General features: G+C 47.8%; 1 protein-coding gene across 1 annotated transcript in view; it reads right to left on the bottom strand.

Annotated features, from left to right (window-relative positions):
• EXT2 (exostosin glycosyltransferase 2) overlaps positions 1-18,720 on the bottom strand; it is a 136,156-nt gene that overhangs the window by 107,969 nt on the left and 9,467 nt on the right. Inside the window, exons 6-8 of the mRNA XM_010832223.1 lie at positions 13,548-13,743; positions 11,200-11,339; positions 10,305-10,398 (exon numbers count right to left, since the gene is read on the bottom strand). Of these exons, the coding sequence (XP_010830525.1) occupies positions 10,305-10,398; positions 11,200-11,339; positions 13,548-13,743 (430 nt within the window). The remainder of the gene's footprint in view (positions 1-10,304; positions 10,399-11,199; positions 11,340-13,547; positions 13,744-18,720) is intronic.

Below are 18,720 nucleotides of genomic sequence, written 5' to 3'. Positions count from 1 at the left end.
GAACAGCAGAGAACCAGGAAAACCAGATGATACAACTCATTACCCTTTCAGTAGGAGGCGAACAACAGCTACTCCTAAGAGGTATCTCACCAGCCCTCTTAAATTCACATAAAAAGTTGCTTTATTTTTAGTACATACCTAGTAAAATGCCAACTCTCCAAGTGTTCACCACCCAAATGTCAATTCTGATTTTGACTTTTCTCTTTATGCTTATTTTTTAATCTTCTGGCTCAAAAAAAATGAGTAAAATCAAGATCCAGCAGAGGATACATTAAAAGACGGGGTAAAAAGACTCAGTATGAAAATCGTTCTCACTGGAAAGGGGAAAAAGTAATAGTACTTGACCCAAACGTTGCTTTATGAATTCTGGCACTCAAACGTGCCAATGAATTTTTTTTAAGGCCAGCTAAAGAACCACTGATTTTCATAAGCCATTCTGAAAACCAGAGAGGGGAACCTCCCTCTATTCCAAGATGTAGAAAGCACACCAGGCCCACAGGAATAAGTTCTGTTTCAAGTTTCCAAGCCCAGAAGCAAATGCATAATACATCCGCGTTGGTAACTTACTGTGGTTCCTGAAGTCCAAGCTCCAAACCAGGAGGCTCCTGCCAGTGTTCAAACCTAGACCCAGGCGGAGCACTCCCAGACGACAGCCAACACAGAGCAGGCAGACCGGCCTCTAGATGCTTTAAGTCAAGGATTTCATTTAAACAACACAACTGCTCTACTGCATTATTGGGGGCGTCCCTGTAGCTCAGATGGTAAAGAATCTGCTTGCAGTGCAGGAGACCTGGGTTCGATCCCTGGGTCAGGAAGATCCCCAGAAGGGAATGGCAACCCACTCCAGTATTATTGCCTGGAGAATTCCATGAACAGAGGAGCCTGGCAGGTTCTAGTCCGTGGGCTCACAAAGAGTCGGACTATTATCCCCAGGTCTAAGATAAGAAAATTGACGCTTGGCAAAGTGACTTGCCCATGCTCACAAAGCTGGCAGACAGAAGGCACAGCCTGGGGTGCAAATTCAGGTCTCCTCAACTCAAAAGCCTGTGTGCTTGCCACTCACTATCAACATCCCTCAAACTTTCTGGACTGGGGCCCACACCAAGAAACATACAAATACATTAAATAATGACACTCACTGCACATATACATATCAAAAAAAAGAGTTCAGGAAAGATTTACCCTTGCTAGGTAATACTCTGATGCCTTCCTATTATCCTTCATTTTTTAAAAAATAAAATGCCACTCAAGACTCCCTAAATTGAAAAATACTGTAGTACACAAGGTCCCCCTTCCACCCAGAATCCATCAGCTGGAGTCAGCAGACCTGGGTTCCAGGCGAGGCGAGGCTCGGGCCCTAACAATTCATCCTCAAGATCACTTGAACGCTAGGGCTTCCACCTCATTTACAAAATATGAAGAAAGGGCTGAGTAATTTCTAAGGTTCCTTCCAGCTCTTTGATTTTTTTTTTTTAACCCCTGTCTCCTTAATTGATACTGCTTTCCCCTTTCCTCGCGCATTTTTTCATTACTCTCCACTTGTCACTGACTTTCCCGTCCTTCCAGCTTCCTAGAAAGTTCTCTCTTGCTGGTATTTCAAGTTCCCCCTCAGGCTGGTAGGCTGTTCCACCTCACCTACCGAGTCCTTCCCACAGAAGCCAACCTCTGGGCGGAGCTCAGCACCTCTCAGAGCATCCTCTCACCCTATTCGAGGCCACCTGGTCACGAAGCCTGCTCTAGCCTCCTGATCCATTCCGCAGCACGACTGAGGGCCAGCACTTCCGCCCTCTTCGTTCACTATTGCTGAAAGTGCTCTCCCTAGCACCCTGAGGACAGGATCTGTGTTCCTCCCCTCCCTCTTTGTAAAAATCTCCTTTAATATACCTATACAATTCTAGCAAAAAAGCCGGTACTTAAAACATACTTATTTGACAAGTCTGCATTATGAAATCAAGGACTCTTAATTCTCCAAGATTTTGAGAACATTTGGGGTGGGGGGAGCTGCTCTAGGAAAAGTCGCTAAACCAATTCAAACTGGCATCACAATACGGTAAGTGAGCATTTACAGACAGAGCTCGCCGTGGACAATGTATGCCAGGGTTGCCAAGGAAAGCAGCTTTATGGTCTCCCCATCTGGACTGTGAGGATTTAAATCTCAGAAGCTATACAAAATAACTGCAAATCAGCCCCAACCTTAAAGACAGGGAAATTTATTTACAGGCCCTGGTGTACTATAAATTTGAGACCGTTCTATTAAAATGCTTTTCTTGGCTTCCCATCAGATACTTGGCAAAAGTCTTTTTCCAATAAGGTTCTTAATGTTAAACTTGAAAAAAAAAAAGTTAAACACATAAAAATGCTCTTCCTTAAGAGTTCCAATTAAATGAGCCCTTATTTTATCCTGCTTTAAACATAAGTTGACTGATCTCCTTCACAATATGGATTTATAGATTCAGGAAAACTCCAACAGAGTAACAAAATTGAAATAAAATTATGAAACTCAAAATATCCCAATATCACACTCTTCCCCAAGGCTCTCCCACTGGCCAAAGAGCCTGGCTTTGTATCAGAACCACGGTTGTCTGTTTCACCAGGAGAACGCCAAGGATCAAGGTCAACGTGTTTCGTAGACGGGTAAGTGATCCAGTAGCTTTTTTAAGGGCGAGTATGAAAGCAGAGATCGGCAAACAGAGCTTGGAGTGGCATGCTGGGACTAGAGAGCAGGGGGAGGAAGGGAATACTTGGCATTTTTTTCAAAGCCCTGAGAATTCAGTTTATGCATATTAAAGTTTTTTTCAATTTCCACAGTATGGGGGGGCGGGCAGTGGGAAAGAGTGACAGACGTTACAATGTCAAATCTCGGAAATCAGAAGTGAAGTCTTTTCCACGTTCTTCATATTTCCAGAGACATGTCCAGTCTCCAGGGTCTCAGGCAACCACTTTTTAGGAGAGACGATCCAATAAGCAGCTAACCTGAATTGCTGGGAAGCTCATCCTGACGTTTAACCTCAATCCAGGCCACAGAGCTCTAGGATTTGAATAAAGCTGTGGGCAGCAAAACAGTATGTTCCCCGTCTGTCCCTCTCAGGTCGTGCGATCTCCAGAGCATCGCTTCACGGCTCTTCTTCCGTTTCCTCATGTTAAAAAAAATTCAGATCGCTCCTCTCACTGCCTAGTCTCACTGCTCTGTTTAACAAGTTTGCTTTGTAAATTGTGTGTGTTTGGGGGCAGGGAGGGAGGGAGAAATGGACACAGACTGCTACGTAGCCATCAACGGACACAACAGCCAAGCGCAGGGGACCCTCAGAGAACACATCCATCCAGGTTCCTGGGGGTCCTAGACATCCGAGGGCCGACGCCTTTAGGCGGATCACAAAACACTTTTAAAAAAATAAAAGCAAATTATTTTAGATAGAAAACTTTCGAAAATACTTTACGCGAAAGCCAGTATTTTAAAAACACGTTTATATACGCGAAATGTAAACCTTCCCTGAAAAGACTGCAGGGCGTTCTCAGGACAGCCATCTCTGTATTTCCACGATTTTAAGATGCTCCGGCAGAAACAGCTTCAAGGCAACAAAACAGAAACTATATTCAACAATCAAAGTGATGGTAGGACTCATTTGGATGCCAGAAACCCAAAATATGCAAAACAAACACGTACATATTTCTTTGAACCAAGGAATTCTACCGTCTTACGAAGACACACCCAGGATATCAAGAAGCACGTTCTGCTGTCTGCCATGTATCCAGAGTGCTGAGAGTTCTGTTTTCATTTTTTAAGTTTTGTGTTTTTTTTGATGTGGACCATTTTTTAAAAGTCTTTACTGAATTTGTTACAATGGTGCTTCTGTTGTTTATGTTCTGGATTTTTGGCCATGACGCATGCGAGACCTTAGTTCCTCAGTCAGAGGATCAAACCCACACAGCCTGTACTGGAAGGTGAAGTGCTAACCACTGGAGTGCCAAGAAGCCCCAAGTTCTATTTTTTTTAACCTTTTATCTTGTGTTGGGGTATAGCCAATCAACACACAATGTTAGGGCAGTATCAGGCGAACAGCACAGGGACCCGGCCATACATACACACGCATCCATTCTCCCTTAAACTCCCCTCCCATCCAGGCCACCACACAACACTGAGCAGAGTTCCTGCGATACAGTAGGTCCTCGCTGGCCATCCTTGTCTAACCATTCTAATCACAGCAGCGTGTACAGGTCCATCCCAAACTCTCCAGCTATTCTTTCCCGCATCTCTCATCTTGGCAACCCTAGGTTTACCCTCCGAGTCTTCGGGTCCTTTTCTGTTTCATAAGTTCATTGGTACCAGTTCTCTTTAGATTCCATATATAAGGGATATCATACGATACTTCTCCTTCTCTGACTTATGTCACTCAGTATGACAATCTCTAGGTCAATCCACGTTGCTGCAGATGGCATTATTTCATTCTTTGTAACGGTTGAGTAATATTCCATTGTATATCTGTACACCTTTATCCACTCCTCTGTCGACAGACATTTAGGTTGTCTTGCCTATAGTAAACAGTGCTGCAGTGAACACTGGGGCACATGTATCCTTTTGGATCATGTTTCCCTCCAAATATATGCCCAGGAGTGGGACTGCCAGGTCATATTGCAGCTCTATCTTTAATTTTTTAAGGAACCCCCATACTGCTCTCATAACGGCTATACCGATTAACATTCCCACCAACAGTGCAGGAGGATTCCCTTCTCTCCACACCCTCTCCAGGATTTATTATTCACAGAGCATTCCATCCAAGTTCTATTTTTAAAACAGCCTTTCTGTCTTCTCTATTCATGCCTGACTGGCAGATGCCCCATGTCACAGCCCCTCACTTACAGTCTTTCTGTCCTTCAAAGATGTAACTTCGAAACTACCATGTCTATGGAAAGCAAACAGTTCAATGTGCTGAAATCACATGCAAGATAAAAGAGCAGCCTCCTGTGGGGTCTCTGCCCTGAATAAAGTGCATGAACTCTGGTGGACACACACACTTCCTGTTCTGTGGTCTCTTCTGCTCTCTCCTCAACCACAGCCAGGCCTGACAACAGTCCTGCCAGGTGAGGGGACCACATATTCTTCGACAGACATGTTCTTTTTCCCAATCAGCCCATTATATCTTCACGTACTCCTTTGGAGAACAAATAATTGGTATGCTTAGTATAATAGGGAAAATATGAAGGCAGGCTGAGATGGGTCAGTAATAGAAAAGAAACTGGTATTTTAAGTTGGCCAAGCGTTCAAGGAGAGAGAGCAAAGAAGATGCTGAATGTTTCTGCCACCTCAAAGGCTCCCAGTCAAATGAGTACAAAGAAGAGTTCAAAGGCAAGGCAGGCTCCTGACTTCCACCTCCTAGTGTGGCTGAGGTTAGAGGTCACTGCTGGCGGAGCCACTGACCAATAAAAGAATGTTTGGAAACTCCACTCAACAGATAAACTGAGGATCCATTTACACCTTCCTCCCTATCCACACAAACACTGCCAACCATACAGTCCAGTGTCTAGTCAGCCTTTCAATATCCTGGGTTGCCCTCTTTTTCATTGTGATTCCAAAGGAGACTGGGGACATGAATGTTCCATGAGACTATAGGAAAATACTTAGTTGCATACTTCTTCCTGGCTTCCAACACGAGAAAGATAGTGGATGGAACCCTCCATCTTTAAGGCTGCCATCAAGTACTAGCTCCCCAATAAATCTGTCCCTAACAGCTTTAACCCAGACTTCCTCCCATTTCAGACCACTAACATGCTTTGGAAAATCTGCACCATCTTCTCAGCTTTCTTTGGCCTTATACCCACATATCCCCAGGATGGCTATTAGGCATGTGTGGGTAGGGGTCACAGTAGTCATGTACAGATGTGAGAGGTGGACCATAAAGAAGGCTTAGCACCGAAGAATTGGTGTTTCTGAACAGTAATGTTGGAGAAGATTCTTGAGAGTCCCTTGGATAGCAAGAAAATCAAACCAGTCAATCCTGAAGGAAATCAACCCTGAATATTCTGAATATTCTGACTGATGCTGAAGCTGAAGCTCCAACACTTTGGCCACCTGATGCAAAGAGCAGACTCATTGGAAAAGACCCTGATGCTGGGAAAGATTGAGGGCAGGAGAAGGAGGCAGCAGAGGATGAGATGGTTGGACGGCATCACTGACTCAATGGACAGGAGTTTGAGCAGACTCTGGGAGACACTGAAGGACAGGGAAGCCTGGCGTGCTACAGTCTAAGGGGCTGCAAAGAGTCGGACATGACTTACCGACTGGACAACAACAAAAGCAACTATTAATTTCTATTAATGAAAGGAACTGATTTCTAACTAAACCACAGAAAGCCCTATAGGCCACCCCAGCTCTTCCAATGCCACCTACGCCAACACAGCCAGCTGTTGGTCTTCAGGGGTAGATAACACAGATGCGGGCTGTACTTCAAAAGTCTTAGCTTACGTCCAGCTCTTACTTCAGGTTCTAGCCCTGCATATGACTTTAACGGCTGCTTCACTGTCTCATCTCAGGTGAGGAGGAAAAGTTACGCTTCCTTGTCAGGCAGAACACCCTCCTCTCTGGGTGCGTCCTAACTCCTGGGTCATGTTAAGGGCTGTCACCACGTATCCATCGATCAGATTATAGCCCCTGAACTCAAAGCTGCATCACCGTCCTCACCAAGATCCCACCCGTATCTCAGGGGTCAAATTCAGAAAGTCTGGCTCTGATCCATCACAGGAGAGCAGAATCCTGTGCTAAAAAGCACAGGAAGGAGCGGTGCTCTCTAGAGAGCGGCTCTGAGGAACGGTGTCAGCATAGCTCATGGCACTCAGGACTCCTTGGACACGGCTACTCAGAAGGAAAATGAGTCACTTCAAAGTGGATGGAGCCCTCTGCTGGTTACAACTGTGCGTGCAGCCCCTCGGGCCGGTCCTGAGTTGCTGAGCAAGAAAATCCGACCCTCTGCTCCTCAGTCTCAGCTCATTCTAACATAAGCAACCCAGGGTTCTAAGGTATCAACTACTGATGTAACAGGTTTTCCCCTAAAAGTTTATCCCTGTCTTACAAAGACTCAAATTGGACCTCCCTAAAGAGAATTCACTGAGGTGTAATAACTTCCAAGAACCAAGCGTGTGCTATTTTTTCAGTCACTCCTGCCAAGGTCTGACTGAATCAATGGAGGGGATACAGGAGATAAAGGACAAGCACATTCTGGAAAGAACAAAAGAGCTATCTCTAATCTTAGAGAGACGGCCACGGTATCAACAGGAAGGTGGCTCCCAAGCACAGCACTTCTGCTCCCTTGGGAGGCGTCTGGCAACATGTGCAGACGTTTCAAGGTGTCACAATCTGGGAGTCAGGTGTGCCACTGGAATCTGGGAGTGGAACCTAGTCATCCTTTCGAACTCTCTGGGAAGTGCTTCAACCGGATAATCTCACCTCTGGCTGAGATCAGTTCAGTCTAGAAATCTGACATTGGGAGAAGAAAAGAGGTCATTTTGGGGATGCAGACTATTCAGAGAAAGGGAGCAGGACTAAATGGGCCACGGCAGCGAAGCATCTCAGAACATCTGAAAGTAGCAGAGAGAAGAGCACCAGCAAGCAGAAGGGGGATTTAGGGGAGGGAAGAAAGTACTGCAAGTGCGAGTCGCTCAGTCGTATCCGACTCTTTGCGACCCCATGGACTGTAGCCCACCAGACTCGTGTGTCCATGGAATTCTCCAGGCAAGAACACTGGAGTGGGTTGCTAGTCCCTTCTCTGGGAGATCTTCTCAACTCATGGATCGAACCCGGGTCTCCTGCATGGTAGGCGGATTCTTTGCCATCTAAGCCACCAGGGAAGCCCAGGAAAGTACTGAGATCCCCTTTATTCTGCCAGTGGACATAATACAGGTTATTCACCACCAGAGACAGTAACAGGCCCTCATGACAGGAGGTGGTCATGGGAAAGAGATGATCACTCAGTTATTAATGCTGTCAAGGACAGGAGTTTCACGGTGTTTTTTAACAGCTGAATGGAACATGAAAGCTGATCTAGCCCACCCTTGATTCCATAAATGAGGAAGTCTGAGGAGCTTTGGTCACAGATGTGTCACAGTCACACAATTAACAGAGACCGACACAGGGCTCAAGCCAGAGTCTTTTAAAGACCCCACATGTGTCTCTCAGAGCCCAAATAACCTAAAAGTACACTGTTTTAAGTAACCTTAGTCACTCTGCTTCAATGGTTCTGATTCTGAACCTGTCATTTGAAAAGACTGGCAAGGCTCGTCTCAGATCTGTGGTTCCTAAGCCAAGTTCCCAGGGAAAAAGTGCATTCTGTGAGCTGGCCCTGGGTGCTCTGCTCTAAAAACTAAGTGATTCTCTTCCCAACAGGAAGGTAGTGGGGAAGATAACCGGGCAGAATTTGCTCCTTTTCACCTCCCTGGTGTTTTCTTAGCCTTTTATAAATCTATAAAAGACGATATCTGATTTAGCAGATGATTCCCTATTTACTATGTTAACAAATCAAGATGCCATAAAATGAAACACAAAGAGCATAAACACCAGGTCCCTTCAAGGAGTACTTTTTCTTCCCATGAGTTGTAAGAACCCCAAGTTCAGATCAAGACTATAGAGATCTCTAGGCTGATTTTCTAATTCACTACAACTCAGATGAGGTCAGCAGTTAAGCAACAAATGGGGAAGCCCAGAAACTTGAACATGGGTGTGCTAGGAAATAGACTACGGGGAGGCTAAACTTAACATGTGATTTGTTTTCAAATCGGAATGTCAAAATGCTTGACAGATGAGGTCATGGGGATCCACAGAAGGCAGAGCCTTGGCCAAGGGCACAGAGTCAGTAACCGGCCAAGGCGGCATTCGCCACAGGCAGTCTAGGGTCAGAACCTACAGACTCAACCACTGTGTGATGTACCATCTGTTTGGTCTAAGGAGCTGGGTCCAAAATAAAGAGGTGGACTGAACACATCCACTAACTCCCTCCTAAAACCCTAAAATGAAGGCATAATCAAAGATAAAGAGAACGGGGAAGGAGCTAACACCACCAAAGTGTGGAAGCAGGAAAGCAGGTGGTGGCTGACGCGACAGGCCCAAGACAGCACCCGAGAGGAGCCGAGAAACCCCTGCGTTCCGCTGCGCACACTCGGGGGGAGAGGCGGAGCTCAGGGCAGGAGGACAGACGGACAACGTGTGTAAGCAGCTGTCAGAAGCCAGAGTCCCTCCCCACTTCCACACCACCGGGTGACGGCCCTGCCCTCTCCCAGAGACCTGAGGCTCATTCCTGCGATCAAGTTAGACACAGGGGTGTGTGGAGGCGGCTACAGCCTAACCCTAACCCTCCAAACCTCTTCTCCGGCTCATCACCTACACAGATAATTTTGATGAGAATAAAAACTTGTAAAAATCCATTAAAAGAAGAAAAAGAACTGGAGAAAACCATGATCTGAAAGGACGCAGGCACCGCCTCAATGTTCGCAGTAGCACTGTTTACATCAGCCAAGACAAGGAAGCAACCTAAATGCCCACGGACAGAGGAACGGGTAAAGAAGACGCCGTACACATATACGATGGGGTTTTAGCCACACAAATGAAATAGTACCATTGGAAGCACCGTGACAGACCTAGAGGTGAGTGAGGTCAGACAGAGAAAGACAAATACCAGATGATGTTGCTTATATGTGGAATCTAAAATGATAGTACAAATGAACCTATTTACAAAACAGAAGCAGAGTCACAGATGTAGAAGACAAACTCAGGGTTACCAGGGTGGAAGGGAGAAAGGAATAAACTGGGAGATTGGGACTGATGTATACACACTACTATACATAAAATAGACAATTAATAAGGCCCTACTGCATAGCACAGGAAACTCTGCTCAGTACTCTGTGGGGACCCTGGCTAGCTGATACACAACACTCAAGGTCAAAGCTCCTGAGAAGCATCACCCTGAAACACACCAGCTTCCATGTCCGTCTCAGTCACCAGAGCCCTCACCTGCTGTGTAAACAGCCTTCCAGAGATGGGCAGCTCTGCATCCTGAACACATAGCAGAGGTGTGACATTAGTGTCACAGCAGGCTTGCTTCAGGAGCGTTTCTGAATCTTTGACAGTTATTATTCCAAGCCTCTCTGATGCAACTCCCTAACGCTGTTTTCCTCTTTTAAGTCTGGCTGACCGACTCAGTGGAGGATATCAATCCCATGCCCGCTCTCAGCGGCATGGATACTGCTCTGCGTCCAAGCAGTCAAGGCCACCTTTCACCTCCCCCTCGCCCCCTCCCCCGCAGGGCTGCCTGGCCCCTTACCTGTCTCTGCATTTCTTCAATCTGTCTTCGGGGGATGCTCTGCAGAATACTGTAGACATCTGACATCTTTTCTTCTGGCACAACTACAGATGCTCTAGAGACGAGAGGGAGACAGCGGATGTATGGCCAGCCCTGCATACAAAGCAGGGCTGCACGTGTGTCCCGCTCGGGTCTCACGAGCAGAAGCAACAATGCCCCGCGCCTCCCTCAGCCCCACGGTCCTCGCAGTGAGCAGTCCCTCTTTCCTCTCCCTTCCTCGGGACCGACCAGCGCAAAGGAGCTCCCCCGAGCTCCGTCTCTCACCTCCCCGTCACCACTCCATGCCTCTCCTGTCCTCCGTCCACTCCCCACTGTGCTCCGGCCACACAGGTACCCTCTCAGCCTCCTGAATACACCACACTCTGCCCGACCACAGGGCCTCTGTGTGTCCAGTTCTGCCTGCCAGGTACACTCGTCTTCACTCATCACTGTCCACTCTAAATCAACAATGACTTCTCCTTCGGCTGTATTCCCCAATCCATTCATTTATTTAGCATGTATTTATGGAGGCCCTACTATATGCAAGGCCACACAATCTCTGTCATTTTAAACTGCAGGACTCAACTGCCACTGGAGCTCAAAAACCGCCAAAGATTATGTGTCAATGAATGGGTGTGCTGTGATGCAATAACACTTTATTTACAGACACTGGCAGCATGCCACATGCGGCCCAAAGGCCTTGGGTGACCAACCTCTGCTGCAGGTTCATGGACGAACTCTCCTGATGGAAAATGGAGCAAAAAAAATCTGAAGAGGCAGTTCTCAGACCTAGCTATGCATTACAACTGCTGGGGGACTTTAAAAATAATCCATGCAGGAACCCTGGGATAAAGGTTCATCAGAAGGTAACACTCACCTCTTCCAGTCAAGGACTTCAGAGAAAGGCAAAACGTAGGAGTCTGCGATGATCACTGGGACACAGCCGGCCCGTAACACATCACTCAGTACCGCCTGGCCCAGCCGAGCTCCACGAAGGACCATGCAGAAAGTAGCCTCCTGCAGAACACAGGCAGAGGAGGGCATTACAAACCGGTTCCGCTGATCCACTTACTCTGATCCTGGCAGACCACAAAGTTCTCTCAAGGGCTGAAGCCAGGCAACACAGAAAATGCTAAAAGATAACAGCTCACCCGGGTGAGACTGAAAAGCTGAAGAGGCTGCAATGCTCTGGATTTCCACTCTTGAGTGTCACTGCAATGCCTCCGCTGCTTGGATTCTGAAAATGTTCACAACCCACCTCCAGGTCTTCCTCTGGAAACTCAACAGCATGACTTCCCACGGACTGGATTCTTTCAGCCCTGCGGTGCTGTGTATATCCACCGTGGCTTCCCAGGGCTCAGAATACTTACTTCTGCCTGCCTTGTACTAGAATTATTTGGACTGGGCATATCGGGCTCTTGAGAGGACCCCCTACACAGAAAGCATCAAATCTCCTTTCATCTTCCTACCCCCACAGCATCCAGCAGTGTGCTTTGTATACAGAAGACATTCATCTCATGAATGCTATGCCTTCGAAAACACATTAAGGCAGATAGGCTCTATTTAGATACAACTGAACAAAAAGCAAGACCTCACTAAAGGTCTTCCTCATTCACTCCCTCGAACCCACTGGATGTGGGCCTGTTTGGGAAAAGGAGAGATGCACAAGAAAAAAGGTGGTTGTAATAGGTCAACCGAAAAAAATAAGGAAAGCTCCCGTCTCTAATACTCAAGTTTCTTCCAGTTTTTGCCTCTCCAGGAGAAAAACAGAAAAAAAAATTTTAAAGCAAAAATACTTAATCTTTAAAGCTAGAGAAAAGGAGAGTTCAGAAGAAATATGAAGTAACTCAATACGCCAAATTCCTCTGGGGATAAAGGAGAAAGCGATGAGAAAGGGCAGGGGGTGGAGAAGGGGCACCGGTCATGGTGCCCAGAGGGGCAGGTGGACGCTCAACCGGCCCCGAAGAGTCGGCGTCCAGATGTGGGCATGTGTGCTGATAACCATTTTTCCTGTCTAGACAAAGGTTACTATAAATACTCCTGCTCACATCACCACTGTTATCAGTCAGACATTCCAGAGGAGATGCAGCACTTTTTGAAGGTATTTTAACAATCCCAGCACAGGCCGGTTCTCTTCGGAGACTTTGAAAAAATAAAAATCACACACAATCACACCAGCTCCTTAAGATCTCTCCTTGAACTGAACTATTTGTGTTTTAAATACTTAAGCGAACAAAAGATTTAAAATATAAGGAAAGCTGAGTGCCAAAGACCTGATGCTTTTGAACTGTTGGGGCTCTCGAGAGTCCCTTGGACTGCAAAGAGATCAAACCAGTCAATCCTAAAGGAAACCAGTCTTGAATATTCATTGGAAGGGCTGATGCAGAAGCTGAAGCTCCAATACTTTGGCCACCTGATGTGAAGAACTGACTCATTTGAAAAGTCCCTGATGTTGGGAAAGATTGAAGGTGGGAGGAGAAGGGGATGACAGAGGATGAGATGGTTGGATAGCAATGAGTTTGAGTAAACTCTAGGAGATGATGAAGGACAGGGAAGCCTTGCGTGCTGCAGTCCATGGGATCGCAGACAGTCAGATACGACTGAGTGACTGGACAACAGCAGAGTGAACAAAACTCAATTTCTGCTTTCCCGGCCCCCTGGCTCTTGGAGTATCAAACAGCCTGCTTATAATACAGAAGTATAATACAGGACTACTCTGCCTGCAGTTACGAAGTGCTGGCACTCCCACGACACCAGGAGGACACATGTAGGGAGGCAAAAACACCAAGAGAAAAAACAGTAACAAAAAATAAAGACCTCCCACTCCCAGGAAGAACTAACTGTGGCCCTGGGGAGCTGGCTCAGTTGGAGGATACAAGCTGCAGCTTAAAGAAGCAAGCTCCTCTGGGCTGGATAAGGAATATAGGAATAAAAGCAAAATACACGTGCCTGCTTTGACTACACGGCTCCTCTGTACATCTACGGGGTGTGTCTTTTTGCAGTAAGATGAGTTCGTGGAAGGAGCCGGAACGCTCATGGGCCAAGCGGCTTTGCACTAACGGCACGCAGACCCTGAAGCTCCCGGAAGTCCACGGGGCAGCAGTGGAGAGCAGTCCGGTTTTGCTCTCTGCTCAGGAAGCTCGACGAGTGCAGCTTGGAGCGGAGCGCCTGTTGGCTGGGCTCAGCCCCAGCCCGGGCCCTGAGAGGGGCGGGCGGAGCACTCACCTGCAGCACCTGCGGGTAGTCAAAGGCCTGCTGCTGGTGGCAGCGCCTCCGGGCGGCGGGGACGCCCTCGGAGAGGTTGCTGCACTTGTCCAGCACCAGCACCGCCTCGCCGTGTCTGGCCTGGAGGGCGGCCAGGTCCTCTCTGTACTCTGGATGCAGGGCCACCTGGGACGACAGCAGGAAGTACCGCCGCGGCCTGCGAAGCAGAAAACGGGGGGCACTGGGACCCTGGCCGCCGCTGCATGAGTCACGGTGAGGCCAACTTCGGGTCTAGAGCTTAGGGCTACGAGTGCTTTCTCACCCATCTTCACTCACGTCCTTGACTTCTGGGGAAACTACACTCAGCACTGCTGAATATTTAAACTATTATACATGCTGAGAAGGCAAGCAATGACTCATTCACATGCTGAAGCATCATGCTGTTGTTAAAGGGTTCATTTAGGAAAAGTTCTTAACGTTTTGAGGAAATGCTTATAATAGGCCAAGCTTAGGGAGCATGCTTTAAGTGTGTGTGTGTGTGTGTGTGTGTGTGTGTGTGCGCGCGCGCGCACGTGTGTGTGTAAAGAGAGAAACTGACTGACTGGTTGATTATTTGGAAGAACATCCAACATTAGCATTAGTTCGATCTGAGTTCTCTGCTCTGAAAAGCAGCTGAGAGCAGGCTGCAACCTTCAAAGAGGAAAACAAGGGGTCTTAACAGACAGCACTGACCGTGAAAGCAGACTACTTCCGGCTGCTGAGGGGCACCGTATGCTATGGGGGCGCTCCAGGGAAAGGCAGCCCCCATCCTCAAGGCCAGATGGATTCAGGAAGACCAAACTTGGTCGTGGAGAACAAGTGGAAAAAACTGGCTTTGTCAATGGATGGAACCAGTCTTAACATCGGATAGCAAGGATGCGTGAGAGAGAACGGACTGAAGAAAGGATTTCCAAGGGTCTAGCACCATTCAGATCTCCACGAGAAACAAAATGTGAACTCACTGGGGAGACCAGAAGGTAAGTAATTCTCTCCGAGAAGGCAAGATTCCCACAAGGCAGAGAGGTTACAGGGGCAATAAACATGACCTCAGCAAAGGAACCAGCAGGGATCACTGAAGAAGAAAGGAATGATAGAAAGCAGGCTCCAGAAGAAATGAAACCCCCATCAAACCCAGAAGCAGGACTCAAATCTTCCTCAAACTGTACAGACCAAGGAAAACACCCAAGACAGCCATCTCTAGGCAACGCCACCAGGGGAGCTAACAAGAAGCAGTGAGAAAGAAAGGACTCAAACCCTCTAGTCTGAACCCAACCCCATACCTTCTTTTCTTCTTGCTTTGGAGAGAAAGAAAGGGAAATTGCTTTATTTTCCTTTCGTTTCTCAGGCTTAATTGGAGGGTCCAGCTGGAGAACACCTTACACATCTACCCGTGGCCAAAAAGAAATCACTCTCTGAGAGAGTGTTATCTTTCCCAAGCTTTAAGCGTCATGCCCAAAAGACACAGAGCAAGCAGGGAGTGAGGAAATGAACACTCTCCCAGCTGCAGATCAGCTCGACTCCAGCAAATGGAGCAGCGCACACCACAGCTGATGGCCCTCAAGTCCCTGGAACCATCTCTTCCGGTCATTTCTCTCTACAGTCGAACTGAAAGCAAAGGCAGGCAGGGAAGACAGGGACAAGCAGACCCCCTAGAACGTCACTGTTCAATAGCAATTAGCCACGTGAGACCACTTAAATCTATTAAAGTTTTAAAATCCAGTTCCTCGGTCACCTTAGCCCCATTTCAAGGGCTCAACAGCTATATGTGGAAGTGGGCACCCCACTAAACACAGATCGTTTCCTCACTGAAAGTCCTGCTTGAGAGAGCTGCCCCAGACGGCAGTGCAGACCCGGAGCCCAGAGCAAAGGTGAGCAGACGTAAAAAAGACACCGAATAGCAGCCCGTCGGGAGACAGTTTGGATCAGCCATACAGACTGGCTTCTCTCATCCTGGACAACTTCTCCTTCAACTGCATTTTGCTGAACAATACATTGGCTGCTGCTGCTGTTGCTGCTGCTGCTAAGTCACTTCAGTCGTGTCCGACTCTGTGTGACCCCATACCTGCTAGCCACTGAAACAGACTCTTGAATTCTACCCCCAGCCCTCAGGCTCAATCATTTTTCTTTCGTAAAATCATCAGTTTTCAGAGGGGAGAGGTATGATGGGAAGATCACATATAGGGAGTCTTCTTCAGTCATCCCAAAGGGAGGACTTCTGTGATCAAGCTCGTCTGCTTAAAACAGGAGGAAGATGGACAGTCAAACTCTCAACACAAGCACGGAAACCACCTCAACAACTCACGCCATTTGAAGATGAGCTGTCTTGTGAGGTGGTGAGTCTTTTTCACCACAAATCAGAAAACTTTTCAGGAAGAAATCACAGTAACAAGGTATACATTAAGTTAGAACTAGTGTTAGTTGCTCAGTCGTGTCAGACTCTTTGCAACCCCATGGACCGTAGCCCTCCAGGCTTCTCCATCTGTGGGATTTTCCAGGCAAGAATACTGGAGTGGGTTGCCATTTCCTTCTCCAAAGTGAGAGCTAAACGGCCTCTAAAGGCCTTTCCAGTCCCCAAGACGCTGGCTCTACAGCAGCTGCCACAGAGCGCTGGGACTTGCTGGGTCCCTGGAGACTTCCTATTTAAGTAGAGCCGCTAACACAAAACTGGCACTCCAGGCTGCCTCGAACAGGAGCAGCCGTGCTGGTGTCCGAGGGGGTCCCTGCAGGCGGGTGTGGAGTGCTGGCGTCCTGGCGGGGAGACAGCGTTTCCGTGCGGTGGGGCTGGCCCACTGGGACTGCTCTAGTCCTCGTCTGGGGGAGAACTTCTTGGGGGAAGAGCAGGGAGGTGGCCTGGCCCAGACTGTGAGATCCCTGAAAGAGGGAGCGGGGACGGGACAGAGGGAGTCATGGCCTCCCCACCTGCGATGCGGAGGCCAAGTCAGGGCAGGAGGGCAGCCCAGGCTGAAGGCGCACGGGGAGGGTGATGGCACGGGCGGCACCCCTCCAGTGTAGGGGGGTCAGAGCCCAGGAAAGGTGAGGAGGGGGCCTGCCCCGGGGTGACGACGGGAAGCAGGAGCTCGGCACAGGGGGTCAGAGCCCAAGTGGGGCGCAGAGACACCTGCGCGGTGAGGGGCAGAGGCAACCACAGGGCTCTGGTCACGCACGACAGGGTTGATCAAGCAAGATACAGGGGATAACGGGAGCTAGACTCCTCACTGTCCGAGAAGGAAATTACAGCTACGGAAAGAGAGAGAGCCAGAATCCCCTGCAGCACTGGATGGAATAGGAGAGAGCGACGGGAAGGCATGGTTTTCAACACACATAGACAGAGAGAGAGGGAGCCATCTACGTAAGACGGAGAAACAAGTACAGATGCTAACACGTGGTGCTCAAAGAAACTCCGGAGTAAAGAAAGACTCTGGGCTGATTTTGTTGTTACGAAACACAGTTCTATTGTAGACACTTAGTCACCACGCTCAGTGGGTCCCCACCCAACACCACCATTTTCTACACAAATGTGCAGATGTGAACAAGAGTCTAAAAATGTTCCCCCTGCCTGCATGCTGGCTCGCTCTGACCTGGCAGATGGTGGGCTGGTGGAGTAGGCCCATTTTAGTTTTAAGCAAACAGAATCTTAAGGTGGATTTGTTTTTCTTTCGAGGACTAAAATGACTAGCTATGACTTTCATGTTTCTTCCCAGCAGGGCTGATATCGAAGGTTCAGCAAAATCATGCTGAGAACTCCAAGTTTCCCTCCATAGTAACCGTTGTAAACTCCCAATTTAGTTCCTTTTAGAGAGAGAAATGACGAGAATTCCAGCTGAGGCCAACACATCTGTGAGAAGAAGCTATCAATAGCAACAATCCTCAGCTTCCCATTGGACAATATTGAGAGAGATTTAAAATAAAAATAAAAACAAAGCCCTTGCTACTCTACGCAGCCCTCAAGAGATGTGGGAATTCCCTTAAAAAGCAACTCTCACAAAGAGCAACAGATTCCAAATGCTGCCGTGAGGTCACCCAGACTGCCTCCTCCCAGATCCCTGGAAAGTGTGATGAGCCTAGAGTCTGTCTTTGCTTTTCTTTTTTCTCTCCTGAGGCAGAGGAGTGTTATTTGTAAAGGAAACAGCACAACTACAGGGCCCAACTGCAAACCCTGGAGGGGAAACGGAGTGGGGTGGGTCCGCATCGGGCCACAGAAATCCACCGCTTGTCCAGCATGGGGAGGACCATCCCCCTGTGTCTTGAGCATCCTGCTGCTGCTCTGGAAGACAGACTGCTTAAGATTCTCTAGTTTCTAGAGTCTCAGGACTCTAAAGATCAACAGCAACCTTAAACCATCTAAGGATAGTCATTTCAGTCTAGTTACACATAAAAATTAGAGATCAAGTTACCAAGAAAATACCACCAACAGAGCAAGCTTGTAATTCTTGGAAACTATTATTTGAAGGTAATTTGTACTGTTCAGAGTGGTTTGCTCTCCTTCGTTTCAATCTCTCTCAGTCTTTTCCTTTCAGCCTGTTTTCTTCCCTGGATTAAATCTTAAGGGACGTGCCAGTCCTCAACCAACATTAGAGACCTAGATTACACTCGGGAGAGTAGATGATAAAGAGAGTTTAGTCTGAGCCATCTTAAGACTGCTCACCCTGTGTCCCCCAGGCTTTCTCCAGCCACAGCACTGCTGACATTTGGACCCAATGATGCTTTGTGGTGAGGGGCTGCCCTGGGCATGGCAGAAGTTTAGGGCATCACCAACCTCCGCCTGTTAGCTGCCCACAGTGCCCCGTGCAGAACAGACTTAACTCAGTGGGCCTGGCGGCTCTCTTCTTTGAAAGGCTGGCCCTTGGCTGGTGCATGGGAACTTCGATTTCAGGGGAAAACAGTACAAATGACAGGATTTATGAAGGCTGTATATTGTCACCCTGCTTATTTAACTTCTATGCAGAGTACATCATGAGAAACGCTGGACTGGAAGAAACACAAGCTGGAATCAAGATTGCTGGGAGAAATATCAATAACCTCAGATATTCAGATGACACCACCCTTATGGCAGAAAGTGAAGAGGAACTCAAAAGCCTCTTGATGAAAGTGAAAGAGGAGAGTGAAAAAGTTGGCTTAAAGCTCAACATTCAGAAAACGAAGATCGTGACATCTG

The sequence above is a fragment of the Bison bison genome, unplaced genomic scaffold (assembly GCF_000754665.1).
Source record: "Bison bison bison isolate TAMUID 2011002044 unplaced genomic scaffold, Bison_UMD1.0 scf7180017860457, whole genome shotgun sequence".
Lineage (NCBI taxonomy): Eukaryota > Metazoa > Chordata > Mammalia > Artiodactyla > Bovidae > Bison > Bison bison.
The sequence above is the reverse complement of the archived record's forward strand: the minus strand, read 5'-3'. Positions and strand labels throughout refer to the sequence as shown.